The sequence below is a fragment of the Euprymna scolopes genome, chromosome 27, assembly GCF_053919585.1.
Source record: "Euprymna scolopes isolate OS-2025 chromosome 27, ASM5391958v1, whole genome shotgun sequence".
Classification (NCBI taxonomy): Eukaryota; Metazoa; Mollusca; class Cephalopoda; order Sepiida; family Sepiolidae; genus Euprymna; species Euprymna scolopes.
The window spans coordinates 95,558,875-95,583,874 of record NC_136508.1 but is presented as its reverse complement, the minus strand read 5'-3'; the positions used below and the strand labels follow the sequence as shown (position 1 = coordinate 95,583,874).

Sequence of the window (25,000 nt, the reverse complement as noted above, 5' to 3'; positions counted from 1 at the left end):
GGAGCTATTCTGGTTTCTGATTGGTTTGTAGCAGAATGTGAATTAATTTGATTCGTCAGTTCCTAGCAGCATCATTTATGAATAGAATCTCCCGACTGCCAGGGACCATACCCTCCTTTAAATAGCTACCCTCCTTTTGGCTGAGATCAAAGTGTAGTATCTGTTCCCAGATGCTGTGCTTTGTGACCATTGTCCTTGTGGCAATAGGTTGTTGGTACATGTAGGGGCAACCCTATATATATATATATATATATATATATATATATATATATATATATATATATATATATATATATATATATATATATATATATATCATCCCCTCCCCCTTCCCCTCCCTCTCCCCCTCTCCCTTCACCCCACACAAAAACCGACCTTGTGTCATATTTTGCTTATGTGGGGAAGCAAATAAATACCTACCCTCATTATAGCTAAAAAATATTGCAACAATTAATTAATTAATAGAAGTAATAATATATTTTTAGTTTAGACAGACAGATACCAAATCTCCATTAACAATCGATAAAATTAAAAAACAAACAAAAACAAAAAAACAAAACCCCGGACCCTATTAACTCCGTCCCCTACAAAAAATCTTATTACTAAAAGGTTGTATTTTCTTATTATTTGAATCGAGACGTGATGTTAAGTCGAGTGTTTTCGAGTTGAGATGTTCCATTAAATCTTTGACGAAATGATGGGAAACACTTGAACAAAAACAAGTTTTTTTGTTGTTGTTTTTGTTTTGATATTAGTTTGCACTTGCCAGTTCTTGGAAAATGAAGACGTGTTTTCTTTTTTAAGGAGAATTACGTAGTGATAATCCAATTCATGTCTTTTGCCGTGAAATAGTTCTTGTTCAGCTCTTACACATTCATGACCATATAAGGGAGAAGGACGTCTCATTTTTTTTTTTTTTTTTTTACATAAACGACACCACTTATCAAGGCCGATAGGCCACTCAAAGATAAGGGTTAAAGAGCGTAGAGTATTCAAAAGGACAATATAGTAATCGATAGTAATGGAAGTTCGGTAAATTTGTTAACTTAAGTGGAACGGCTCATCAGAAACTTGTTCACGTTGGACTTGAAGACCACCATATTATAGACAGCTGGAAAGCAGGAAAACGGAAGACAATTCCACAGGCGTGCAGTTCTAAGAAAGAAGCTTTGATCATGGAATCTATGTTTAGGTTTAGGCACAGATAAAGAGTGGTGAAAATTATTGATAATGTTTTCAGCTAGTCTAGTGTTTCTTGTGAAAGTTTGGCGAGGGGGGACCATAGATTGAAGCCCAGTTGAACACTTTCCATGAAAATAATGATAAAGCAGAGACAAACTCGCAACATCTCTTCTGTGAGACAGATGTTGCAGCGAAGAGAAAAGGACATCTCCCACCAGGCCACGAAGTCTATTTTGAACCCTATCAAGGCAGGACAAATCTTTTCTAGCAGCTCCTGCCCATATGTGGCAACAGTACTCTATCCTTGGACATATCTGGCTCTTATATAGATAGAGAATTGCATCAGCAGTGAGATATCTACTGGATCGATAGAAGGATCCTACCATTTTTCCAGCGGCCTTGGCAACAGATTTGATTTCTATGCAACATCCTTCTTGTTGCCTATGGTAGCGCATAAACGCGCACACGCACGCGCGCACACAAACACACACACACGTATAGAAAATTATAGAAATAAAATATGATCATGAATATGATTATGAAATAATATATATGATCAAGAAAGAAAAAGGAAACACCAAACATATATATTCAGCAATTATTTCAAGATTTCCTTACGATGATCGATTTGTAGAAATAACATATAAGTACAATATTTGCAAATCTTTGGCGCGTTTGGTAACCTGAAAATAATTTTTTACAAATGGAACAGTCGTTAGAATTTTTAACAATACGCATAATCGTACCACATAAGGAACATTTTAACATGCATTTTGTGTAGAACGGAGAAAAAAAGGCCAAAGACCCTAGTGTTTTGATGTGATGTTTTGAATATAATAAGCTAGTTATAACCACAGTTTCATTTCATTCGGACAAAACACTAAGAAACGGGGCCTAATTAAAGTTGGGGCCCGTTTTTTGGGGTCACCCTGTATATATATATATATATATATACACATTAGTGTTGGGACGATTAATCGGAATTGGGATCAGGAATTGGAAAAATCAGAACTCTTGAGGGTATTGGAATCAGATTTCTTTACTTATTGTTTCATATTTGATTTGGGTTTAAGAAAAATTCTTCCACAGCCGATAGTAATGAATATTTATTGATTTTAACATTTCAGTAAAACTAAAATCTGCCGATTACCCCCTCACAAGTGTTTTACGTTAGAGAAAATATAGGCACATTTAAGATGTGTTTTTACAGTAATTGGGACAAGACAAGAATTTTATAGTCAAATACACTAGAACCCCGGTATGCAGCATTAAAAATCAGTAATAAAAATACAGTACAGCATATAATACACATGTATATAACCAAATAACATTATATATAACACCGTAATGCGGGGCAAATACCGTAACCAGGGTCCGGAAAATCATCGTATTCCACATTGTAACCTGAAAAAAACGTATCCTAGGGACACCGTATCCCGGGTTCTACTGTATTTAAAGATTTATCCATCCATCCAGCGTGGCCATAGCTAAGATTGAACTCATTACAGAAGTTTGTAGTGTACCTATTTACAATGCCTCCCCACGGGGCAGAGTTAGACACCAGGGTCTTTTTTTAACGTGGAGAAAAGGTACAAAAATAAAAATTGTCTCAGTCGTGAAGGATTTCTCCTCCACCAAAAGAGAACGAGAAATGGAAGTGCCGCATCTGAAGAACAGATGGTATTTATTTGCTCCCCCACTGAGCAAATTAGGCACAAGGCCGTTTTTAATGTGAGGTAAAAACCAGCTCCCCTAAAAGTAGGCAAAAAGGGGGCACTCTGGTTACCAAAAATAATAATTGTCCCAGTATAGAGGGCCTCCCCTCCATTGACCGGCACAAACCATCCTAAGTGCAGCATCTGAAGAACAGATGGTATTTATTTGCTCCCCCACTGAGCAAATTAGGCACAAGGCCGTTTTTAATGTGAGGTAAAAACCAGCTCCCCTAAAAGTAGGCAAATAGGGGGCACTCTGGTTACCAAAAATAATAATTGTCCCAGTATAGAGGGTTTCCCCTCCATTGACTGGTACAAATTATCTTAAGTGCAGCATCTGAAGAACAGATACTACACTTTGATCTTGACCAAAAGTTTGTAGTGTAATTCATATCTTGTCCATAGCTCAATACTTGATGCTTCGCAAGGGCTATCAAGGTTATTTTTTATCGTTATTTTTTATCGTGACGCCATCACTAGATGGGTTGTCTACCACGGCTTCTTGAGTCCCATCTACCCTCGAGAGAAAGATAGACCATGCCAGTTTCTCAACCTGGTATTTTACTTCGTCGTGCATACAGCGCCTCGCCTTCCCAAATGGTCACCTATCTGGTATTGACCCGGTTCAACGTTGCTTAACTTAGGTGATCTGGCAAGAACCTGTGTGTCAACGTGATTGTGCTGTATAGATTTATAAAGAATTAGAATGGGAATCGGTAATTGCATCGGAATAAGGAATTTAGTACGGAATCGGTAATTGTATCGGAATCAGAAAAAATATTGGAATCGTCCCATCACTAATATATATATATATATATATATATCTATAAAAGTGAACGTGTCTGTCTGTCTGTCTGTGTACATTTCCCTACGTAATAACTCTGTCAATTTTTAGTCTATAGACTCGAAATTTGAAATACCGGGTACTGAGATTTGGGAAAATCGATGTGACGGGTGTCAGCTAGAAATTTGGCTGTTAAGGGGTCAAATTTCAACGATTTGACCTTTAAGAACTCTACCAAACTCCTCCGACAATTTTGGGTCTAGACACTTGAAATTTTAGATATAGGTTCCTTGAACCTGGATCTAACTTAATAAAGTGATTTGAGCCCGAAACTACAAATTTTAAGGGGTCATAATAGGGGTCAAATTAAAAAAAAAATTGACTTTTTTTTGTTTTGCTAAGCGTACACCTCAAAACACCCGGGCAAAGCCGGGCTGAAATGCTAGTATATATATATATATATATATATATATATATATATATATATATATATATATATATATATATAACACTTAAAGAAACAAACGTTGATTCACTACTATAATGAGTTAAAGCTGTTATATGCAAAGTCTAGAAACACAAGTATTTAAACTTTGGAATTTTTCATATCCAATAGTTATGTTTAGTTTGATGCCAACTGCTTGTATTATTAAAACAGAGATTAAATATTAATTGAAAAACATTGTTATCATTCTCCAATATTGTTAATGCTGAAAACATTGTTAGGTCTTCGTTAGATCATTCTCACCATTGTTAGATGTTATTAATGAGTATTGTTACATTCCTGTATTACTTGTTAGTCAAAGGCAAGGCAAAATAATGATGACTCAAGTGGTTTGGGCAAGTGTTGAGGGCCGCCGATGACATCCTTTTTAAATACAAAGTCACTGGGAAGCGACCGAAAGGGAGGCCAATGATAAGATATGCCAAGGTACTTTTCAATGATGTTTGTAAAAGCAGTCTTCACTCGGACCAAGCTTGTGATCGTGCCAAGTGGAGATGAAAATTCATTATTGTGAACCCTGCCATAGCTGGCGAGTAACGCAAATGAAAAAAAGATTAATTGTGAGTCGCAGTCATTCCTCATTTAAATTCCAAGTATGGGCTAACTCAAATAAAATCCCACCCATCTATATATATAAAAGCGAAAATGTGTGTATGTATGTATGTATGTTCACTTTTTCTGTATGTCCAAGAAAGGCTTTTTACAGAGAAGCGGTTGGTCGGCTCACAACTTCTTAAAACTTTTTATATCACATATAAATCATAATATCTCTGAGTTAACAACGGATCTCGCCTGTCTATTTAATTTGCTCGACTTCGGGAAGATAAATATTCAACAGTTTTCGCTCGCCGCATGTGGATTAGGCTTTTTCCTATAATAAAAGCAACACTAATTCTGGTGGCATTTTTCCGGTTGCCATCGCCGGAAATGTCTGAAAACAATCAGCTTTGATCAATGTGGAAATATTTTCCTTATATCATACAATTGCTATTCAAATTGGACAAGGGGAGCTGGCCCCCCCCCCCAACATCTTGAGAAAATAAAAATAAAAATCCCACAGTCAAAGTTGACCTCATTAAGACATTAAAACGTGCACCTGCAAATTCTAAGTAATTAAATAAATTCAAACGTGTTTCTGTTAGTATGTCGCGGTGGCCCAATGGTTGACTTTGCATGTTTTTTTTTTTCACACTTTAATTTCCAACATTGCCTCAAGGGTTTGGGTTCGATCCTCATACTGACCTACCAAAACTTTTTTTATTTATTTTAACCCCACCCCCACCCAGAGTTTTGATTTACCTCCAAACATCCGGGAAACGTTGGGTACCCCTCGCTAGTCTATAATATAAAGGACAAAAATCTGTGTCTTTGCTAGTGTGTGTGTGTGTGTGTGTGTGTGTTTGTATGTCTGCTAAAAACTGTTGACAGACGCGTCGGAATGTGACGAAACTGTTATTGTTTTAAACCTCGATATTTCAGACGACAAGTATCGAAAAATTGCCCCCAAAAATTAATTCCTTCACCCTCAATTGGGCAGTTTTCTACAGGGAGAGGTCGCTTTTTTTCACACACATTTTCACAAGTCATCGCCTCTTTTTGATTAATTTCAACGTTCGCGACTTTCTGTTTTGCTATGGAGGCATCAGCTAAGACATTACGGTTTTTTTTATCTTCTTTTTCTCCTTCATGTTACGGATTCAAGCCTGCCTACCACTTTTTAAATATTTTTTACACACACCTCCACACACCTTGGTAATACCAGACACCCAGGCTAGTTGATAATGAAATCCACAATCACTTTTAGAATACAGCCATATTTGGTACAAATAAACTACAGTATATGACTGACTTGTTCACAAAGGTTAATGAATCAATATCCAACAGTCCTTATTTTCTTTGCCATTTAATGATAAGCACATCTGAATATGAGGTACAGATTAGTGAATAACTCCGGTGTGTTTCTCTCTTGACATTACTTCCTGTCTGAGGCGCTCTGACTGGGGAATACTGACGGGGATGCCTAGATAATTTTTGCTAAGCAAGAGTGCCCCTCCTTTAGGAGAGATTGCTTGACATCCTCATTTTCTTGACCTCTCTCTCTCTCTCTCTCTCTCTCTCTCTATATATATATATATATATATATATATATATATATATATATATATATATATATATATAGAGATATATAAATGAAAGATGAGGAATAAAAGTTATATATAACTTTATTATATCATAAAAACAATAAAGAAAAGGGAAAGATTAAGAAAATACTTAAATTTTCCTTATTGTTCTGATGATGTGATAAACTTATATATTTTTATTCCTCATCTTATATTTAATATTATTGTTTGCTCCTCTTAATAGTGTTGAGCTTTTCTTATGTGTGTATGTGCGTGTGATCTCTCTCTCTCTCTCTCTCTCTCTCTCTCTCTCTCATATATATATATATACGCTTGATCTTGTCCCAAACAAATATTTCTTGACACTCAGAAGGTACGCACTCTTCCCAATCGAATGGTACTACAGAGATATTTTAACAACTACTGATTTCGGAATAGGAATCTATCAATCCAACACTTAAAGTTCGCCGGGTTTTTTTTAACATTAAAGTAGTGCTCCTTACGTCAGTTGGCTTTATATATCGTCTGGAGCGTTTTCCATAATAGAATTATCTCCAACTCAATCATTATATACAAAACATATGGTTCCAGTATGTAATGATCCAATGACTGCTAGCATATCGTAATATCCAACACATAAGCCAATTCCATTCTATGTCTAAACTCTATTGCTATTGTTGCATTAGCTATTACTAGCAGGGACGCCCGGCTTTGTTCAGTCGTAAAATATGCTTAAATATATTTTAATTCATGTACATTTCACACACATACACACACACACACACACATACACATACACAATAAATTTCACAATGTTAAAGTTTATATATAATAAATTCCACAGCCAAACAATGTCGCAGCCCACAGTCAACGAACCAGAAGTTCAAAACTCGAGTCTTGGATTTCCGGCTTGTTGACTGCCATGGCTCTTGTGGGCTGTGACATTGTTTGGCTGTGGAATTTATTATATATAGTCTCTCACATTCTTAAAATCCTAACATATATATATATATATATATATATATATATATATATATATATATATATATATATATATATATATATACAGGGGGAGTGCAAAAGTAGGTATACAGTATTGAAATTATTGACATTTTATTGAACTGAAAGCTACATACCTTAAAGTAAAAATGCATATACTTTTAGTCTTTTGTTTTTATTAATTAAATTTCCTTTCGATTAAAGTGCATGTACTTTGAATCATTTATTTTTATTTTTTCAGTTAAATTGGCAATTTAACCATGGCCGGTAATTTGACTGACAAACAGCGAAAATGGATATTAAAACAATACTGGAAGACAGAAAATAGTTAACGCGTAAGAGAACAGTGGGTCAAAATCTTTGCAACACCTCCCCCAACAAGGCTCACGGTTTATCGACTGCGTGACAAATTTGAACAGACAGGGAGTATCCGCAATGCACCGAGAAGTGGTCGACCAATTACTGTGACCACACAAGAAAATGAATTCAAAGTTGCTCAGGCATTCACTCAGAGCCCACAGAAATCGAAATACAGAGCCTCATCTGAACCTATATATATGTGTGTGTGTGTGTGTGTGTGTGTGTGTGTGTGTGTGTGTGTGGTACTGATTTCAAAAGTTAAAAAAGTGACTTAGATGCCATTAGCTAGAATCGAAATCAAAACATTTAGCGCTCCCAACCGTTTGATCTATTGACAGATATATAAGAAAGATTTAAAATCAAACCATTCCAAGCTATGAATGAATTTGCGCATGCATAAAAGTAATAGAAGCATGTCGGCAAGTTGAAATGAACATTTTGCATTCCAACTTGCCGACATATTTCTGTGCACGTTATTTATTCATCCAAACCAAGAGTTCACTCGATATAAACCATCCTTGGCGTACGATTTCTATTTCCTGTTAATGGCAGTGTTTCTATTTACAATGCCTCCCCACGAGACAGAGTTAGACACCAGGGTCGTTTTTTAACGTGGAGAAAAGGAACAAAAATAAAAATTGTCTCAGTCGTGAAGGATTTCTCCTCCATTGACAGAGAACAAGAAATTGAAGTGCAGCATCTGAAGAACAGATACTACACTTTGAGGTATTTACTTGCTCCCCCACCGAGCAAATTAGGCACAAGGCCGATTTTTAAAGTGAGGAGTGAAGGGGGAATGGGGACCAACTCCCCGGGGAGTAGGAGAGCTGGATAGTGACAATTAGTATGAAGGGTTGCCCCTACATTGACCAAGGTCTTATATGTGGGGTTTCCCCCACATATGGTCTTTGCTTGCAGTATCTGTTCCAGCAGATACTACACTTTTATCTTGTCCCAAAGGCCAAGGGACCAGTAGTGTAGAAGTTTATCGGTTAAATATTTTTATCTACATACACACATACATACATCTACTGTTTTATTTATCTAGATTAGCGTGTGTCAGCATTCAGAAAAGTGTGATACAAATTATAGATTATTTGTGATGACAACAAAAGTGTAATTTTTTTTATAAATAAATATTTGTTAGAACATTATTAGACTAGGTTACTCTTCAGGAGAGGTGGAGAACAATGATTGGTTATTTGTAAGTATTGAGCATTGCATTTGCTTTGTTATTCACCGCTGTTAATAAGGATAGGCAATGAATGACACATGATTAAACTGAAAGTGCTGTTGGGTGGCTTTACCTCTCGATGACATCCACCTATTCTCATTAATGCTCTCAGTGTAAGTTACGCCGAAAGATGGAGAAGTCGAAGAGACACTGTCTTGGTAGAGGGTACCATTATCTGACAGTGTTGTATACATACTTGGAGATGCTACGATATCAGGTTCCGCCACGTCCTGGAATAAAGCATCGAAATTTTCGTCGCAGCTGCTTGAAACTACAAAATAAAGCAAACGAACAAACATAAACCTTTAAAAAGAAAACGAAACACAAAAAGAAACAGATAGAAAGACAAACACCTGGATCTACCAATAAACAAGAGTTATTGACATCAATACTGCCATCAAGACATCCAAACACAGATAGACAGGGCACGTAGCCAGACAACATGGCAACAGATGGTCCATCAGGATGACGGAATGGACACCTCATGAACATAAGAGGTCAAAGAGAAGACCAAGAACGAGGTGGAGGGATGATCTGATACAGCACATGGGTCCCACATGGCAGTGGATAGCTCGGGACAGAGATAGATAGATTATAAATATTAATTGAAAAACATTGTTATCATGATAGATAGAGAGAGGGGGGAGAGAGAAGAGAGTATTGTTCGATTTCCTAACATTTTTGCAGTCTTACGAGGGGCATTCAATAAGTAATGCCCTGACCCACTCCCCATAGCAGTAGAGCAACGAAACTTGGCACAGTTATTAGTCTTTCTATACATAGGAACCACCCAGAGTTATGCATTTTTCCCATCGTTTGATGCAGCTCTGGAGACCGTTTTTGTAGAACACCCCAGGTTGGTCCTCCAACCAAGACGTGACTTCAGAAATCAAGGCTGCATCATCTGGGAAACGCTTTCCTTTCAAAAACAACTTCATGGCTGGGAAGAGGTGAAAGTCAGAGGGTGCAAGGTCAGGAGAGTAGGGAGGATGGAGGATTTCATAACCACACGCCCGTGCTTCTGATCTGGCAACATGCGAGTTGTGGACTGGAGCGTTGTTCTGCAGGAGGAGGGTACCTTTGCTGATCTTGCCCCGCCTCTTGATTTTGATAGCGTCCCTTAATTTCTTCAAAAGTGAAGCATAATAGGCTCCTGTAATTGTGGCACCCTTTGCCAGGAAATCTGTCATCACTACTTTGTCCTGGTCCCAGAAGACTGTGAGCATGACCTTGCCAGCGGAGGGCTGCACCTTCGCCTTCTTTGGAGGTGGTGAGTCCCAGTGCTTCCACTGCATTGACTGGGCTTTGGTCTCTGGATCATAGTCATGGACCCAGGTTTCATCCTGTGTAATCAGTCTTTTGAAAAACTTTGACTCATCTTCTTGGCACATCTCCAAATTCATCTTTGAGCACTCGACGCGTTCTCGCTTCTGGAATGGTGTGAGCAACCTGGGAATTCATCTGGCAGACACCTTATGCATATCCAAATGGTCATGAATGATAGTTTCCACAGACCCTGTACTAATCTTGATATCTTGGGCTATTTGGCGAATAGTAATGCGCCGATCTTCCAAAATGGCAGCCTCAACTTGACGGACAGATGCCTCATCAATGGCAGAAGGGGGGGGCGACCAGGTCTGGGAGCTGTTTCCACAGACTTCCGACCATGTTTGAATTCACGATGCCAGCGTTTTACAAGGTTATATGATGGGGCATTATCACCATAAGTTTCTTTCATTTCATCAAAAGTCTCCTGTGGTGTGCGTCCTTTCAAATAAAAAAAACGGATCACTGCTCGACATTCAACAGGCTCCATTTCATACCTGACTCAGTTCAAACGCCTGTAAAACAGAAACCACAATTAGTTCAGAGCTGTAATTTGCCACATAGCCCGTAGAGATATAAATCATTGCCATGCAAAATTTCAGCTAGATCAGACAACTGGAAGTGGGCCAGGGGCATTACTTATTGCACGCCCCTCGTAATTTATCAAACGCTTCATAATACAAAAGAATTACAATTTTACTAATTTATGACACTAGCATATAGAAAACATTTCATTTCATTTCTACGTTTCAGGAAAAAAAACACATCTAAATTTCAAGTTCACATACAAACATAAAAGAAGGTTAAAGTTTTACACAATAAACTAAGAAAATGACAAACTTACCAATTCAATTCAATATCCTTTTATATATCCTCAGACCACGCCAAGAAACGGGTCCTGCTAGTATACTTGTATTATAAAATATCTACGTCACTACTATCATATAAAAGGAACTGTGTGTGTATGTGTGTGTGTGTGTGTGTGTGTGTGTGTGTGTGTGTGTGTGTGTGTGTGTGTGTGTGTGTGTGTGAAAGAGAGAGAGAGTGAGAGAAAGAGGGGGGAATTTCCCATGGACTCGAAAATTGCTAGGTCGATTTTTATGAAATTTCACGCTAACGTACTTTATCTGCCTGGCAATGTTCTAAGATTGGTTTTGTATCAGAATGTTGTCGATAAGTATCAATAATCGAAATAATCAGATGAAAGGGGAACAAGCAATTTTGACCAAAGTTAATACTTTATACAGCTTAATATTACAAATGCATCTGAGAAGTTTTATTACCACACAAGCTAGAAGGCTCGACATTTAAAATTAACAGCAGTTTTTGAGTCCATAGCGAACGAATTCACAGACACACAGACAAAGTTCCTTATATATATATATATATATATATATATATATATATATATATAAGACCAAATAGTTAATAAAACATGTAAAAAATACTTTGAAAAAGAGTTAAAAACGTATTTAATCTGAAAAAACAAACACTTAATAAGTGGATAGTCCTTAATCCGTGGAGTTTCGAAGAAATACTTTCCTTCTCATCAGAGGGTAGGAATTAGCAAAATGCAGGATCGGATTTTGCATACAAAAGTATTTGATGAAACTGCAAGTAAGTCAAAGATCTTACTTGATAACAAAACGTGAAGCAGAGGTAATATGGTGAAGAAAAAGGTGATTTCACGTTAATGGATAGTCAGGTGAAAGGTAAAGTATCCAATGATGGTAAAATCCAAAAATGTAAATCCAAGAAAGTTAATTTAATTTTCCATTCGCACAAGTAAAATCCAAGGAAATCGCGTAATTGGAATATGGTCCAAAATAATCCAAAAGGCTGAAATCCGTGGAATAATTCACAAATATGTACAGAAGGGGGAAATCTGTGGAATAATTCACAAATATGTACAAGGAAAAGGGGGAAAAATTCCAATAATAATAAAAGAAAAATAAGATCTGCTTTTAACACGGCTGCTGAGAACAAAGTGTAATTAAAAAAATCAGTAAAGAAGAAGAAGAGAGAGAGAAAAAAGATTAAATGGTGATAGAATTAAATATGAATTAGAAAAGCAAATGTTAAAATGACACAGACAGGATAACGTTAAAAGGCGTGAATCATATGGGGCAAAATTGAGGTCAACTGAAATGTACAGGTTATTACTTAAGAAAATGTCAGCAAGAGTTATTAAAAGACACTAAATGGAAAAAAATAAATAAATAAATATATCAATAAATAAAGAAATAAATAAAAATAAATAAAATAAAAAAATAAATAAAAAATAAAAATAAATATAAAATATAAAATAAAATAAAAATTAAGGAGAGAGGAGGGCCGGTATCTTCAAATTCCGGATAAAACAAGTAAGTATGTAAGTAAATGCACATAGTAAAATATAAGTAAATATACATACAGGATATTAATGTGTAAGTAGATTGATATAATTGATAGATAGGAAAATTTAAAGACTAAAACGGAAATTGCAGATAAAAAAAAACGGGCAAGCAAAGAAGAAATAACGAATTAAAATAAAGGATTATTGAGTTATTTATTGAGTATTAAGAAACTATGTAGAAAAAACGATAATATTAAAGAAAAATTATATATATCTGAAAGGTTAAAGTAATAATTATGTAATTTCAAAATTACCATAATTAAATTTGGACTTATGTTTACAGAAAAAGATCAGTTCGTTTTTAGAATTTATTATATTGTTACTTTGAGGGGAAGTAATTATAGTTATAGCTTCGGTTGTGCAGAGACGACATGACTTAGCGCTTGGAGTATAAGACTTAACTTTTTTATGATAGTCCATTTGATTGAAAAGGGGTTATTATTAGAGTTAAGTTTTTAATTAAAGTGGTTAGAGAAGTTCCTTGGTTATTATTATAATTATGGTTGTTAAAAAAAGAAATGTGGTTTGATATTCTTTTCTTAATTAATGTTGAAGTAGCGTCGATATATGTACTTTATTAAAAGCTCGAGGTCTGATATTATTATTAATAGAATGTTTTCCCCTTTTCCTTGTACATATTTGTGAATTATTCCACGGATTTCGGCCTTTTGGATTATTTTGGACCATCTTCGAATTACTCGATTTCCTTGTATTATACTTGTGCGAATGGAAAATTAAATTAACTTTCTTGGACTTACATTTTTGGATTTTACCGTCATTGGATGCCTTACTTTTCACCTGATTATCCATTCAGGTGAAAGCATATTGTCTCTGCTTCAGTTTTTGTTATCAAGTAAGATCTTTGACTTACTTGCAGTTTCATCAAATACTTTTGTATGCAAAATCCGATCCCGCATTTTATTAACTGTTTGCTCTTATTATAAGCTCTATCTCCTATTTGGTTTTATTGAGCTTTTACATCTGGTTGAGATTACTTTATAAATATGAATTCTTTAATATTTATAATATACTTTTGTTTCACCAACTTGGATCATTTTGGTAAACTTAATTGTAGTTTTTATTTTAATTTATTTTTGATTGGATTTTTATAGACCGTTCTTTATGGGTCTTTAACCAGTTTAAATAGTTTTTAAGGGGTCAATATTCGGTAAAATTGAAAAAAATCGTTACACATTTTGAGCATTCATCTTAGTTTATTTGTAATTTTTCATTTTAATCAGTTCTTATACGTGTTATGTAGGTACAGTGGTAACGTCACCAGCTTTGAATGCTAGTGTGGCTTTTGATTTCGATTCTAACTAATGAGACCCAAAATACTTTTTTTTAATTTAGAATATACTTTTAATAATATACGAAATCTGGACAAATTAAAATATCATATTTAAGTGTATTTACGACCAGCTAGTATATATATATATATATATATATATATATATATATATATATATATATATATATATATATATATATATATACTAGACTAAACCTAAACATAGATTCCATGAACAAAGCTTCTTTCTTAGAACTGCACGCCTGTGGTGGAATTGTCTTCCGTTTTCCTGCTTTCCGGCTGACTACAATATGGTTGTACTCAAGTCTAACGTAAAAAAGTTCTTGATGAGCCGTTCCATATAAGTTATCAAATTTACCAAATTTTCATTACTAATGATTACTATATTGTCCAATTTCTACTGTACACTCTTTAACCCTTATCCTTGAGTGGCCTCTTGCCTTGATAATGTGGTGATGCCTATGTAAATATATATATATATATGTGTGTGTGTGTGTGTGTGTGTGTGTGTGTGTGTGTGTGTATATATATGGCATATTTTATTAAATAAAATAAACGTTTTTTGTCTATTAATAGTATTTTCGGCCCTTCCCAACGATTAAGGATCGAAAATAGAATTAATAGACAAAAAAAGTTTATTTTATTTAATGAAATATATGTAGAAATATGCCATAGAGAATTTTTTAAAAGAAATATGCGATAGAAAGAATATATATATATATATATATATGATTAGTTATTTTTGGAAAAAGAAATCCAGCAGAGTGCTCAATTAAAAGGAAAATCCGAAAAATAAAGCGTATTTATATTTTGTATTTTGTATACAGAAATGTTGTTAGATGAGGTAAGTCATTGATACCATCGGTTTCAAGCCCGATAATTAGGACCGTTTTAGATATCCATATCAAGCTCGCATAAAATCATATCTTCGTATATTAATTGATGTGATTAAATGAAGTAGTCATATATATATATATATATATATATATATATATATATATATATATATATATATATATATATATACAGAGAGAGAGAGAGAGAGAGAGAGAGAGAGAGAGAGAAGGAACAAACCATATACCCATCAAAATTTCGTCGTTATTGTAAGACCTCCATTTACAATAAAGATGACACACACACACACACATACACACACACGCACACACGTATATATCTATATATATAAAAATGTAAACGTTGGTTCGTTCGGAGTTAATTGTCTAAAAAACCACTGGACGGATGGCTTCCACGTTTTGGTATAATATGTTTACTATATCCATGTGTGTTTTTATATATTCCTTTTTAATTATAACATTATACTTAATTTTTCTATGATAAATAGGTGGATTTCTTTATACCGAGAGGCCATTTTTTTTATTTAGGGACAATTATTTATTACCGCTTCCTGTCACGTGACCAGTGTTACAATTTAGCGGTTTTCCTGCTAGATCTGGAGATTTCGTTTACAATCTAGCGGGAAATTCTAGAAAATCTGGAGGTATTTGGCACCCAGACACCCGCATTAGATTGCTTGAAAATACTTTAAAACATAAAATAAACTCATTCATGTAAGTAAAAAAAAGTAGCATTTATTGCCTTTGGTAACAATTATTTATTGATTATTTGTTTTGTTTTTCACCTTTTTTTCGACTAACCATTCTTAAATCTCACTATAAAATCGATTTTTCCAAGTACATTTTAGGTGGGGGGGCATTCCAATCTCCCCGAAGGGGTTTGTATTACTGTACACGGGTTTGTATTACTGTACACATAGATTCGAAAAGGGTGTCAAAAAACAAATATATAACAAATAAATGTTATCAAAGGCAAGATAAGTTACTTTTCTGCCAAACTGGCTAGCGATTTTCTGGACATTTCTTTCTCCTGATCTCGCGGGTTTTTTTTAAAATCTCAGTTGACAACATTGCATCACTAAAAAAACACCACAGGCTTAATGTAAACAGAATGTGTTTACAATATCGGTAAATTTTCAATGGGTTTATTGATAATGTAACCATGTGATTGAACTTTAATTTAAATTAACCACACGTGGTGAATGCCGACGCTCAAAGTGTATACACATTTTGATTCCTCCCTTTACTTAAAAATTCACCAAAAATCAGGAAATTAACCAATTTTAATGAAAATTGCAGTATTTTTCAAATAATGATCGCAGAATATAATGAACTAATTATTTTTACTTAACTCTTGGTGAAAATGTTTTATTTTGTTTAAACAAAAAATACCTTTACTAAAGTTATGGTTTTTAGTAGTAAATAAAAAACGCAAGAATTTATTTTTGCTTTTTTTAAAGTATCGTAATTTGTAACAATAAAAAATAATTTTTACAGTAACATTACGAAAAAAGCCCCTAAAGTTCGTATTAATGCATTCGATATAACTCGAAGAAAAATGAATTATCGGATACTATTCAGGAAATTAAAGATTCAATTAGATTCCTATTTCAGTTACCTAAATTATTTATGGTGAAATGAGTTTAGGAATTTATAGCGAAACCTAAATATTTTTTTTTTTTTTGTAAATATCCAGATACGCTACTACAGAACACCGACCACTCTAATTTGTTTGGGGGGGGGGGATGTGATGTTGGGGCGCGCGCCAACATCACATCCGCTCCGCCCCACCCGCTCGCGCCCCCAATGTACAAAGTAAAATCTTCGGAAAATGTTAAATGGTGTTCTAATTGGTAAATGTCGGTGCGTTACTTATGGAAAATTTGAAAATTCGATGTTCCAGGTAAAAAAAACCCCAGATAAATTACCCCCCCCCACTCCAACTTGGTGTGCTTTCCTTTTCTTATTTTATTTCTTTTTCAGCTAATTTTAAATTTTCCACCCAAAAAGCGCTATAATGTATTTTTGAAAATTAGAAAATTCAATGTCCTGGAAAAAAAAATCCCCTCCCCCAACATAGTTTGCTTGGTGAAGCCGTCGTTTATGCTACAGCGTGCATGCGCGTAGCATAAACGGATGCTGCAAAATGGTGGAAAGAAGTTCGTGGGTTCAGGGGTAAATACCATGCAAACGGTAAATTTGCCCCAAGTTTGACTATCAGATTCGTTGTCAGCGACCTCAATTACCTATAAAAAAACAAATTAGAGTGGTCGGTGTTCTGTAGTAGCGTATCTGGATATTTACCTTTTTTTTTCTTGCTTAAAAAAAATAGCATTAATACAGTAAGTTAGGTAAACTGACTTTTTCGTTTAAAAATGGAATTATTTCCCTTTCGTTATTAACTTTTTTTTTTAATAAATATTTTGTGTTTTACATACATAAAGTACAATTGTTGAATGTTACTGTTTTGATTATATTCGTTTGGGGGGGCACAATTAAAAAATTAAGAAAGATTAAAATGAAGCAAAATTTAAGTTTCCGTTCCATTTTTACAACAACCGTAAAACAGTGCATACTCAGCAAGTTTTATCGTAATTTATAAGCATATTGAAACACTAAATCAACATTTTATTTATTTTTTTGCATAATTAATGATGGAAGTATTTTTCTGTTTATTTTCTGAACATCTGTTAAAAAAAATAATTTGTACATTCTCTTGAAAAAAAGAATCACACTTTTCTCTACTTTCACATGTGTTCCATTTTAACAAACTGAGCCACAGCAACGCGTGGCCGGGTACAGCTAGTATATATATATATATATATATATATATATATATATATATATGTGTGTGTGTGTGTGTGTGTGTGTGTGTGTGTGTGTGTTTCATCCGCTACAACTGATCAGAGTGGCTGAATCTAGCGAGATTCGGAATCGAGACCTCATGATAAGAAGCTTAAACTCTTACCACTGGACCATCTCGCACGACTGTTCGGATATACCGCGATTTACATAGATGTTATTTTATTTATTGTTTTTGCGATACATTTTTGAATGAATTCAATTCTTTATACGAAAGTGCATTTTTACCTAAATGCGAGTTGGGAATAATTTTCCCTTTGACCAATTTGGTACCCCAAAATGGGAAGCAGCATATATATATATATATATATATATATATATATATATATATATATATATGCTTCAGAATAAAATTATCCAACAATCAGCTGGTATGGAAAACTGATTATAAGATTTACAATGCAATGATTTTACCATGCAATTTGGATGTTAACTTTTATATCCTTTCCTCTAACTTTCCTTACTCTATGACTTTTAATCACTCAATCAATTTGCTAATATCTTCACCTCTGAGGAGATGATAGACATCGAAATCCTAAAGAGTTAAAATATTTCTAATGTATTCTTTGTCTTACATAGAATACTAAAAATCTTTTGATATGAAACTCAAACATTTCACTTCATAAATTTTTAAATTCATTGAATGACTGAAAATTTTATATATATATATATATATATATATATATATATATATATATATATATATATAATTATAAAACTCAAATGACCTTGTAACGAGTGATGTAATCCACTTTCCGGTTTACGACATCCGGTTGCGCATACGCGCATAAACATAAACCCATAACAACGTAAACAAATAAACACAAATCGCTTCTTTTGCAGATTTTGACCTGCGCACTGAAATATTAACGTTATTATTTCAAAATTATTATTTAACATGGGAAGAGTGGGGGTGTTTTGCAACTATTCTTTATTACAACTATACTGTCGCTATTTTCTTACAACTAAACAACTTTAACCCGTTGACAAACATAAGAACAGTTGTAGTAAAACAAAGACTACTACTACTACTAATACTACTACTACTACTGTATCCGTCCCTTTTCCTTCCTTCTTTCCTTCTTTTTATGTTCTTTTTACATGGCTAGCTACAAAATAGTTGTGTGAGAACGGTGAATTTCTTGACACATTTACTAATCTGTTTCAATATTAGTTTTATTTTATTTATTTAGGTTTTATTTATTATGCTTAATTATTTTTTTTTAGATTTTAAGTTTCTATAACTTGGTTGAAGCATTCCAATATGGGGTTTTCATTCTTATATTTCTCATCGGTAGGTTCATGTGCGTTTTTGCTGCTAAATGACTTTCGTCGGCGTTCAATTCGTTTAACATGTTTAATTTTCGATTTTTTAGCTATAATTCGGGAAAATAGGTAACTTTACACGAATAGGGAGGATTTTTTTTTTCATGTTTGAGTGATCCGTCCCTGATTTTTCATTTTAATATACTTTCATAGAAATGTTTCTGTTATGTCAAAAAAAAGCTATTTTCTTTATGTCACAAGTGTCACGCTCATGCATTAATTCCATAGCTAATAAAACATACTGACCCAACGGGTCACGGGTAGTCTAATATATATATATATATATATAGTAAGTTATAAAATATATATGGCGATTAAGCTACACTGAATATTCCGCGTTTCATCCACTCTAGGACTCTTCAGGCTTATGCGCGAATTTTGTGGTTGTCTGTCGTTTTTATATACGCACCTTCTATTGATATTTTAGTTAGCCAATCAGCTTTCTAGTATCCACCGCGCCCTTCCTATCAGTCAATGAACTAACTAGCTCTACCTATGTATTGAGCACTTTTACAGTAAATACTTAAAGTTTACGCATACATTCATACTTTCATATATTAATTTTATGTAAGTAAATGAAGTAGTTATATATATATATATATATATATATATATATATATATATATATATATATATGAAAAAATGAAAAGAAGTATGTAAGACATTTTTACTTACCCATATACAAAAGCCAAATCGTAGTATGGCAATAAAATTTAATGCCATGATTTGTCGTTTTGCTTTCATGATCACGTGGGAAATTGTAGTTTCGAAATGATTCCATGTTTTCTGTGATGTTCGTTTCTTGGCTGATGCTCACCGGATGCGTGGCTTGCAGTAGTAGCCAGTTGTTCCGGGGAACATTGGGCGGATAAAAAGAACAATCGCCCATGGACATTTCGCCGTCAGATCTGTAGCACTGGGGAAGCGGATCGGCCGGCATGAAATATTTCATGTAGATTCCGCTGAAATATTCGTACGTGCACGTGTCACTGAATGTGTCTGAAATGAAAATACAGCTTAATCAATACGGAGGGACACACACACACACACACACACATATATATATATATATATATATAAATGAAAATGTGTGTGTGTTTGAGGACACTTCTCAACCTATGTGTTTAACGAATTTTTGATCTACAAACTTGAAATTTTGTATATAGGATATTCAGACATGTGGAAAACAGAGGGACACACACGCGTACACACACACGCTCACACACACACACACACATATATATATATATATAAATGAGAATGTGTGTGTGTTTGAGGACACTTCTCAACCTATATTCTCAACAAATTTTTTAACCATAGACTTGAACATTCGTATATAGGATATTCAGACATATGGAAAACTGTTTAATCTGTTTTCATCTGCGAAAAGGGCCGCTAAAGGGTCAAAATAAAAAAAATTGGTACGTGGAAGTCATCGGATTTTTATCTGTTTGCTGTTTAACGAAGACGCATGCGTGGATAGTTCACATTACCGATTACTTACGTTAAACATAATTAGTTTGAAAACAGTTTTTAGAGTTATATTTTTAGACTCCAGACATAGAAAGCGAAAGGGGGGAAGGACGTCAAGACTTAACAGATTAAAAAAAAGAGAAATAAAAAAATAGAGGAATAAAAAAAAATTAGTGTTTGTATTACTGTACACATAGATTCGAAAAAGTTGTCAAAAAACAAATATATAACAAATAAATGTTATCAACGGCAAGATAAGTTACTTTTCTACCAAACTGGATATATTTTTCGTCTTTTTATTCAATGTAACATGTTTATTCAGCTCGAAAACCATACAGTGTTTACCGATGTATTGGAAAATTCAAGATGGCGTCTGATTCTCTAATTTTAGACAGTAAGTTTGGGAAAAGGTGTTATAAATAAAAAAACGGATAAAATACTGTTAAAAACTCGCTTAATATATGTTACCGTGACATAGGTTGACATATGTTCGGCGGGTTTTTAATAGTATTTTGTATAGTTTTTTTTTATTTATAACACCTTTTCCCAAACTTACGGTGTTAAAGAGGGAGTGAGGCGCCATCTTTAATTTTCCAATACATCGGTAAATACTGAATGTTTTTCGAGCTGAATAAATATGTTACATTGAATAAAAACACAAAAATATATCCAGTTTGACAGAAAAGTAACTTATCTTGCATTTGATAACATTTATTTGTTATATATTTGTTTTTGACAACTTTTTCGAATCTATGTGTACAGTAATACAAACCCAAAAATTAAAGTAAAATAGAAATAAAAGAAAAGAAAAAGAAATAACAGCAAAACGGAAGAAAAAGAGTTAGTGTGATTACATTGTCATAAGAAATGGGAGGGGTGAACACATTTGAAATCATCTATGAAGAAGAGCTGGGCTGGGAGAAAGACTGCCAAAACACGAATTTTGTCTATCAAAGGAAACACCAAGAAGGAAAGGGGCTGACTCAAGGTAGGGGGCAGAATAAAGGCAAATATGCACACACACACATATAATATGTTTATTAAAACACACATATTTAATATGTTTATCAAAACAAACATTTTTTATACATATATATATATTTATTTATACAAACATTTTAAGCTACATCTGTGCATGCATATATATTCTTGAAGTATAAAATAAAATAATGAAAAGAAATTAATATAAATAAATTAAAAGTCTCGAAACAAACAATAAATATAAAAAGGATAAAACCGGTATTTAGTGTTGGAGTACTTACAATCCCATACAACTACAGACCAATAACTTGCCTACTAGCCTAGTGGAAATTTTTAATGGAGCAATTGGGAGAACGGATCTAAAACTCTCTTAATAACTGTGGATAACTCCTCGAGGGACATAAAAAACAAAAAAAAAACAAAATTTCCGGAAACTTATTGCCACAAAATTCAGAGAATGATCATTTCTAATGACAAACTAACAGTAAACGGCTTTTGAAATAACACAAAATGATTTAAAACAGGTATCACAAAAGACTATTAAATATCTATGATGATTTGTTGTCGCCCAGATTCCAGGGAAGACCACTTGTTATGAACAATGAGCAATCACTGATAATAATTTCTGTAAAAGTACCTAGTGAATAAGTAATAATAGTCACTGATGAAAAATCGTTTGGAAACGCCAAGTAGCTAAATAATGAGTTTATTAAAATGGAAAACAAGCAAAGAACCAGCTAAATTAACTATAGACCAATAACCTGCCATGTGATCATGTGTAAACTTGTCACTACAAACTTAACGGAGACATCTGACCAACTATGAACTCATCACATGGAAGAGAATTGAAGGTAACTTGTATGTATATATGCATATATATATGAATGTATGTATGTATCTATGTATGTATGTATATATGCATATATGTATGAATGTATGTATGTACATCTCTTTTTAAAAGGTCACTCGATGATAAGGGTTAATGAGTGTACGGTAGTTAATTGGACAATATCGCAGTAATCATTAGCAATGGAAATTTTGTTAGTTGGATTATCTAAGGGGACGGCTCATCAAAAACTTGTTTACATTGGACTTGAAGATTACCATATTATAGTCAGCTACATGGAAAGCAGGGAAATGGAAGAGAGTTCCATATGCATGCAGCTCTAGGAAAGAAACTTTGTTCATGGAATCTACGTTTAGGTTTAGGCACAGAGAAAGAGTGGGGGAAATTATTGATAGTGGTTTCAGCTAGACGAGTGTTTTTCGTGAATCTTGAGCATGTGGTACAATGGGGAAAGAGGTGGCTGGTTATTTTTAATGCATCTAAAACCAAGCTTACTCCTGATGCAATTCTCTACCTATATAAAAGCCATGTTCGGCCAATGATGGAATGCTGTTGCCACATCTGGGCAGGAGCTGCTAGAAGCAGCTTATCCTGCCTTGACAGAGTTCAAAATAGACTTCGTAGCTTAGTGGAGTATGCCTTTTTCTCTTCCCTGCAACCTCTTTCCCACAGAAGAGACGTTGGGAGCCTGTCTCTGCTTTATCATTATTTTCATGGCAAATGCTCAGTTGAGCTTCAATCTAAGATCCCCCCTCGCCAAACTTTCACGAAAAACACTCGTCTAGCCAAAACAACCATCAATAATTTCCCACACTTTTTATCTCTGCCTAAACCTAAATGTAGATTCCATGAATAAAGCTTCTTTCTTAGAACTGCACGCCTGTGGAACTCTCTTCCAATTGGCTGCTTTCCAGCTGACTACAATCTGATTGTCTTCAATGCAAACAAGTTCTTGATGAACCGTCCCCCTAAGTAATCCAATTTACAAAATCCCACTACTTATGTTTACTACGCTATAATCACATTGACTAATGTATACCCATTAACCCTTATCCTCGAGTGGCCTCCGGGCATTGATAAGTGGTGATTCCTGTGTAAAAAAAAAAAAAGTTTGACAAGGGGTGACCATAGATTAGAGCTCAGGCGAGCACTTGCCATGAAAATAACGGTTTCACCATGGGCGGGTTAAACCGGCTTCCTCTGAAGGAGGAAGTATCAAGGGAATATTGAATTCACAAGCAGTCCCCAGTTACATGTATATTCCCGTTAGGGGAGATGACGACATTAGGTTTTTGCAGTTCTTGCAGGGAAGTGTCGACGGCCTCTTACACACAGCACCTGGAATTCTTAAATGGTCAGCCATCTGGTACTGACCAGGGTCAACATTGCTTAACTTTGGTGACTTAATGTAAACCGGTGTGTTAACGTGATTATGGCCATTTTCTGATGCTCATTATAATCTTGACCTTGAGTCATATTGCTTTTGTGTGTGTATGTGTGTGCATATGTGTGTGTATGTGTGTGTTTGTATGTATATGTGTATATGTGTGTGCGTGTGTATATGCGTGTGTGTGAAGGCACATTAGATAGGTAGGTATGGAATATAATGCAAGTCTTGGTTTTGTTTCCTGAATATCACTTACCGTTGAGACAGTAATACTCCACTTCGCATTCTCGTCTGTACGTGGCGACTGCCAAGTCGCAAGAATGGTTGTGGTTGCAGACACTCTGGAATACTTCCACCAAACTTTCGTCATTGGTGACATTTCTGACGACAATAACATGATCGTCCCCGCAATCAATCGTTCCCCCACAGGGTGCCAGTCGGGGAGGAATACCAATGTCCTGCACAGTCTTCTGCTCGCAGGGTGTAACTAAAAAAATAAAATAAAATTTAAAAAGTAAAAATAAACAAATAATTCTGAACCAAATGGCGACATCAATAACGTTCCTTATACAGAATATCCAAATAGTCACTGACGCATTGAAAATCTTTGTCATTTTACCATTAATCATTATTTTTTTTCTCTATTTCAGATATTTTACAGATAATATTTTGGAAATTAATTATGGATAAGTATAGCATTGAATAATGTACGCAAGTTGTAAGATTGTTTTGCCAAAATCAGGGGTCAATTGTTTTTAGAAAGAGCTTATCGATAGCAATGTCAAGTGGCCACCACGTTCCCATGACTTGACTAAGGCCGACTTTTTCTTGTGGGGATATCTTAAAGAAAGAGTCTATGTTAACAAACCTCAAACTCTGCAAGAATTGAAGGAAAACATCAGGAACGAAATAAGGGAGTTAAATCGCAAGCCAGAGATTCTGCAATCTGTCATGAATAATATTTTGGAAAGAGCACAAATATGCGAAGCTGAAAATGGGCAAAATTTAAAGGACATTATTTTTCATAAATGAAGATTGTTTGAATTTTGTCATTTATTTAAAAAAAAAAATTCCCAATGTCTTAATCAGATTGTGTTAAAATTGCAGAAAGATATCACTAAAAATAAAGAATATATTTAAGTTCAAACCCCTTCAGAGATTGGAAAGGTGGGATAGTAAGTAAGATTTGTAATCTAGATGATAACTAGATTGATAGTTCAGAAATATGTCACACACACACACACACACACACACACACATACACACGTACGCATGCACACACACACACACACACACACACACACACACACACACACACACACACACACACACACACAC

General features: G+C 34.5%; 1 protein-coding gene across 2 annotated transcripts in view; it reads right to left on the bottom strand.

The window, feature by feature from the left end:
- Positions 1-25,000, bottom strand: part of LOC145249020 (uncharacterized) — a 210,113-nt gene that overhangs the window by 18,160 nt on the left and 166,953 nt on the right. Inside the window, exons 2-4 of one of the 2 annotated variants that reach the window (XM_080110879.1) lie at positions 23,919-24,149; positions 19,650-19,973; positions 8,973-9,170 (exon numbers count right to left, since the gene is read on the bottom strand). In XM_080110879.1, coding sequence (XP_079967005.1) covers positions 8,973-9,170; positions 19,650-19,973; positions 23,919-24,149 — 753 coding nt within the window. The remainder of the gene's footprint in view (positions 1-8,972; positions 9,171-19,649; positions 19,974-23,918; positions 24,150-25,000) is intronic. The other variant, XM_080110880.1, reaches the window with a different exon arrangement.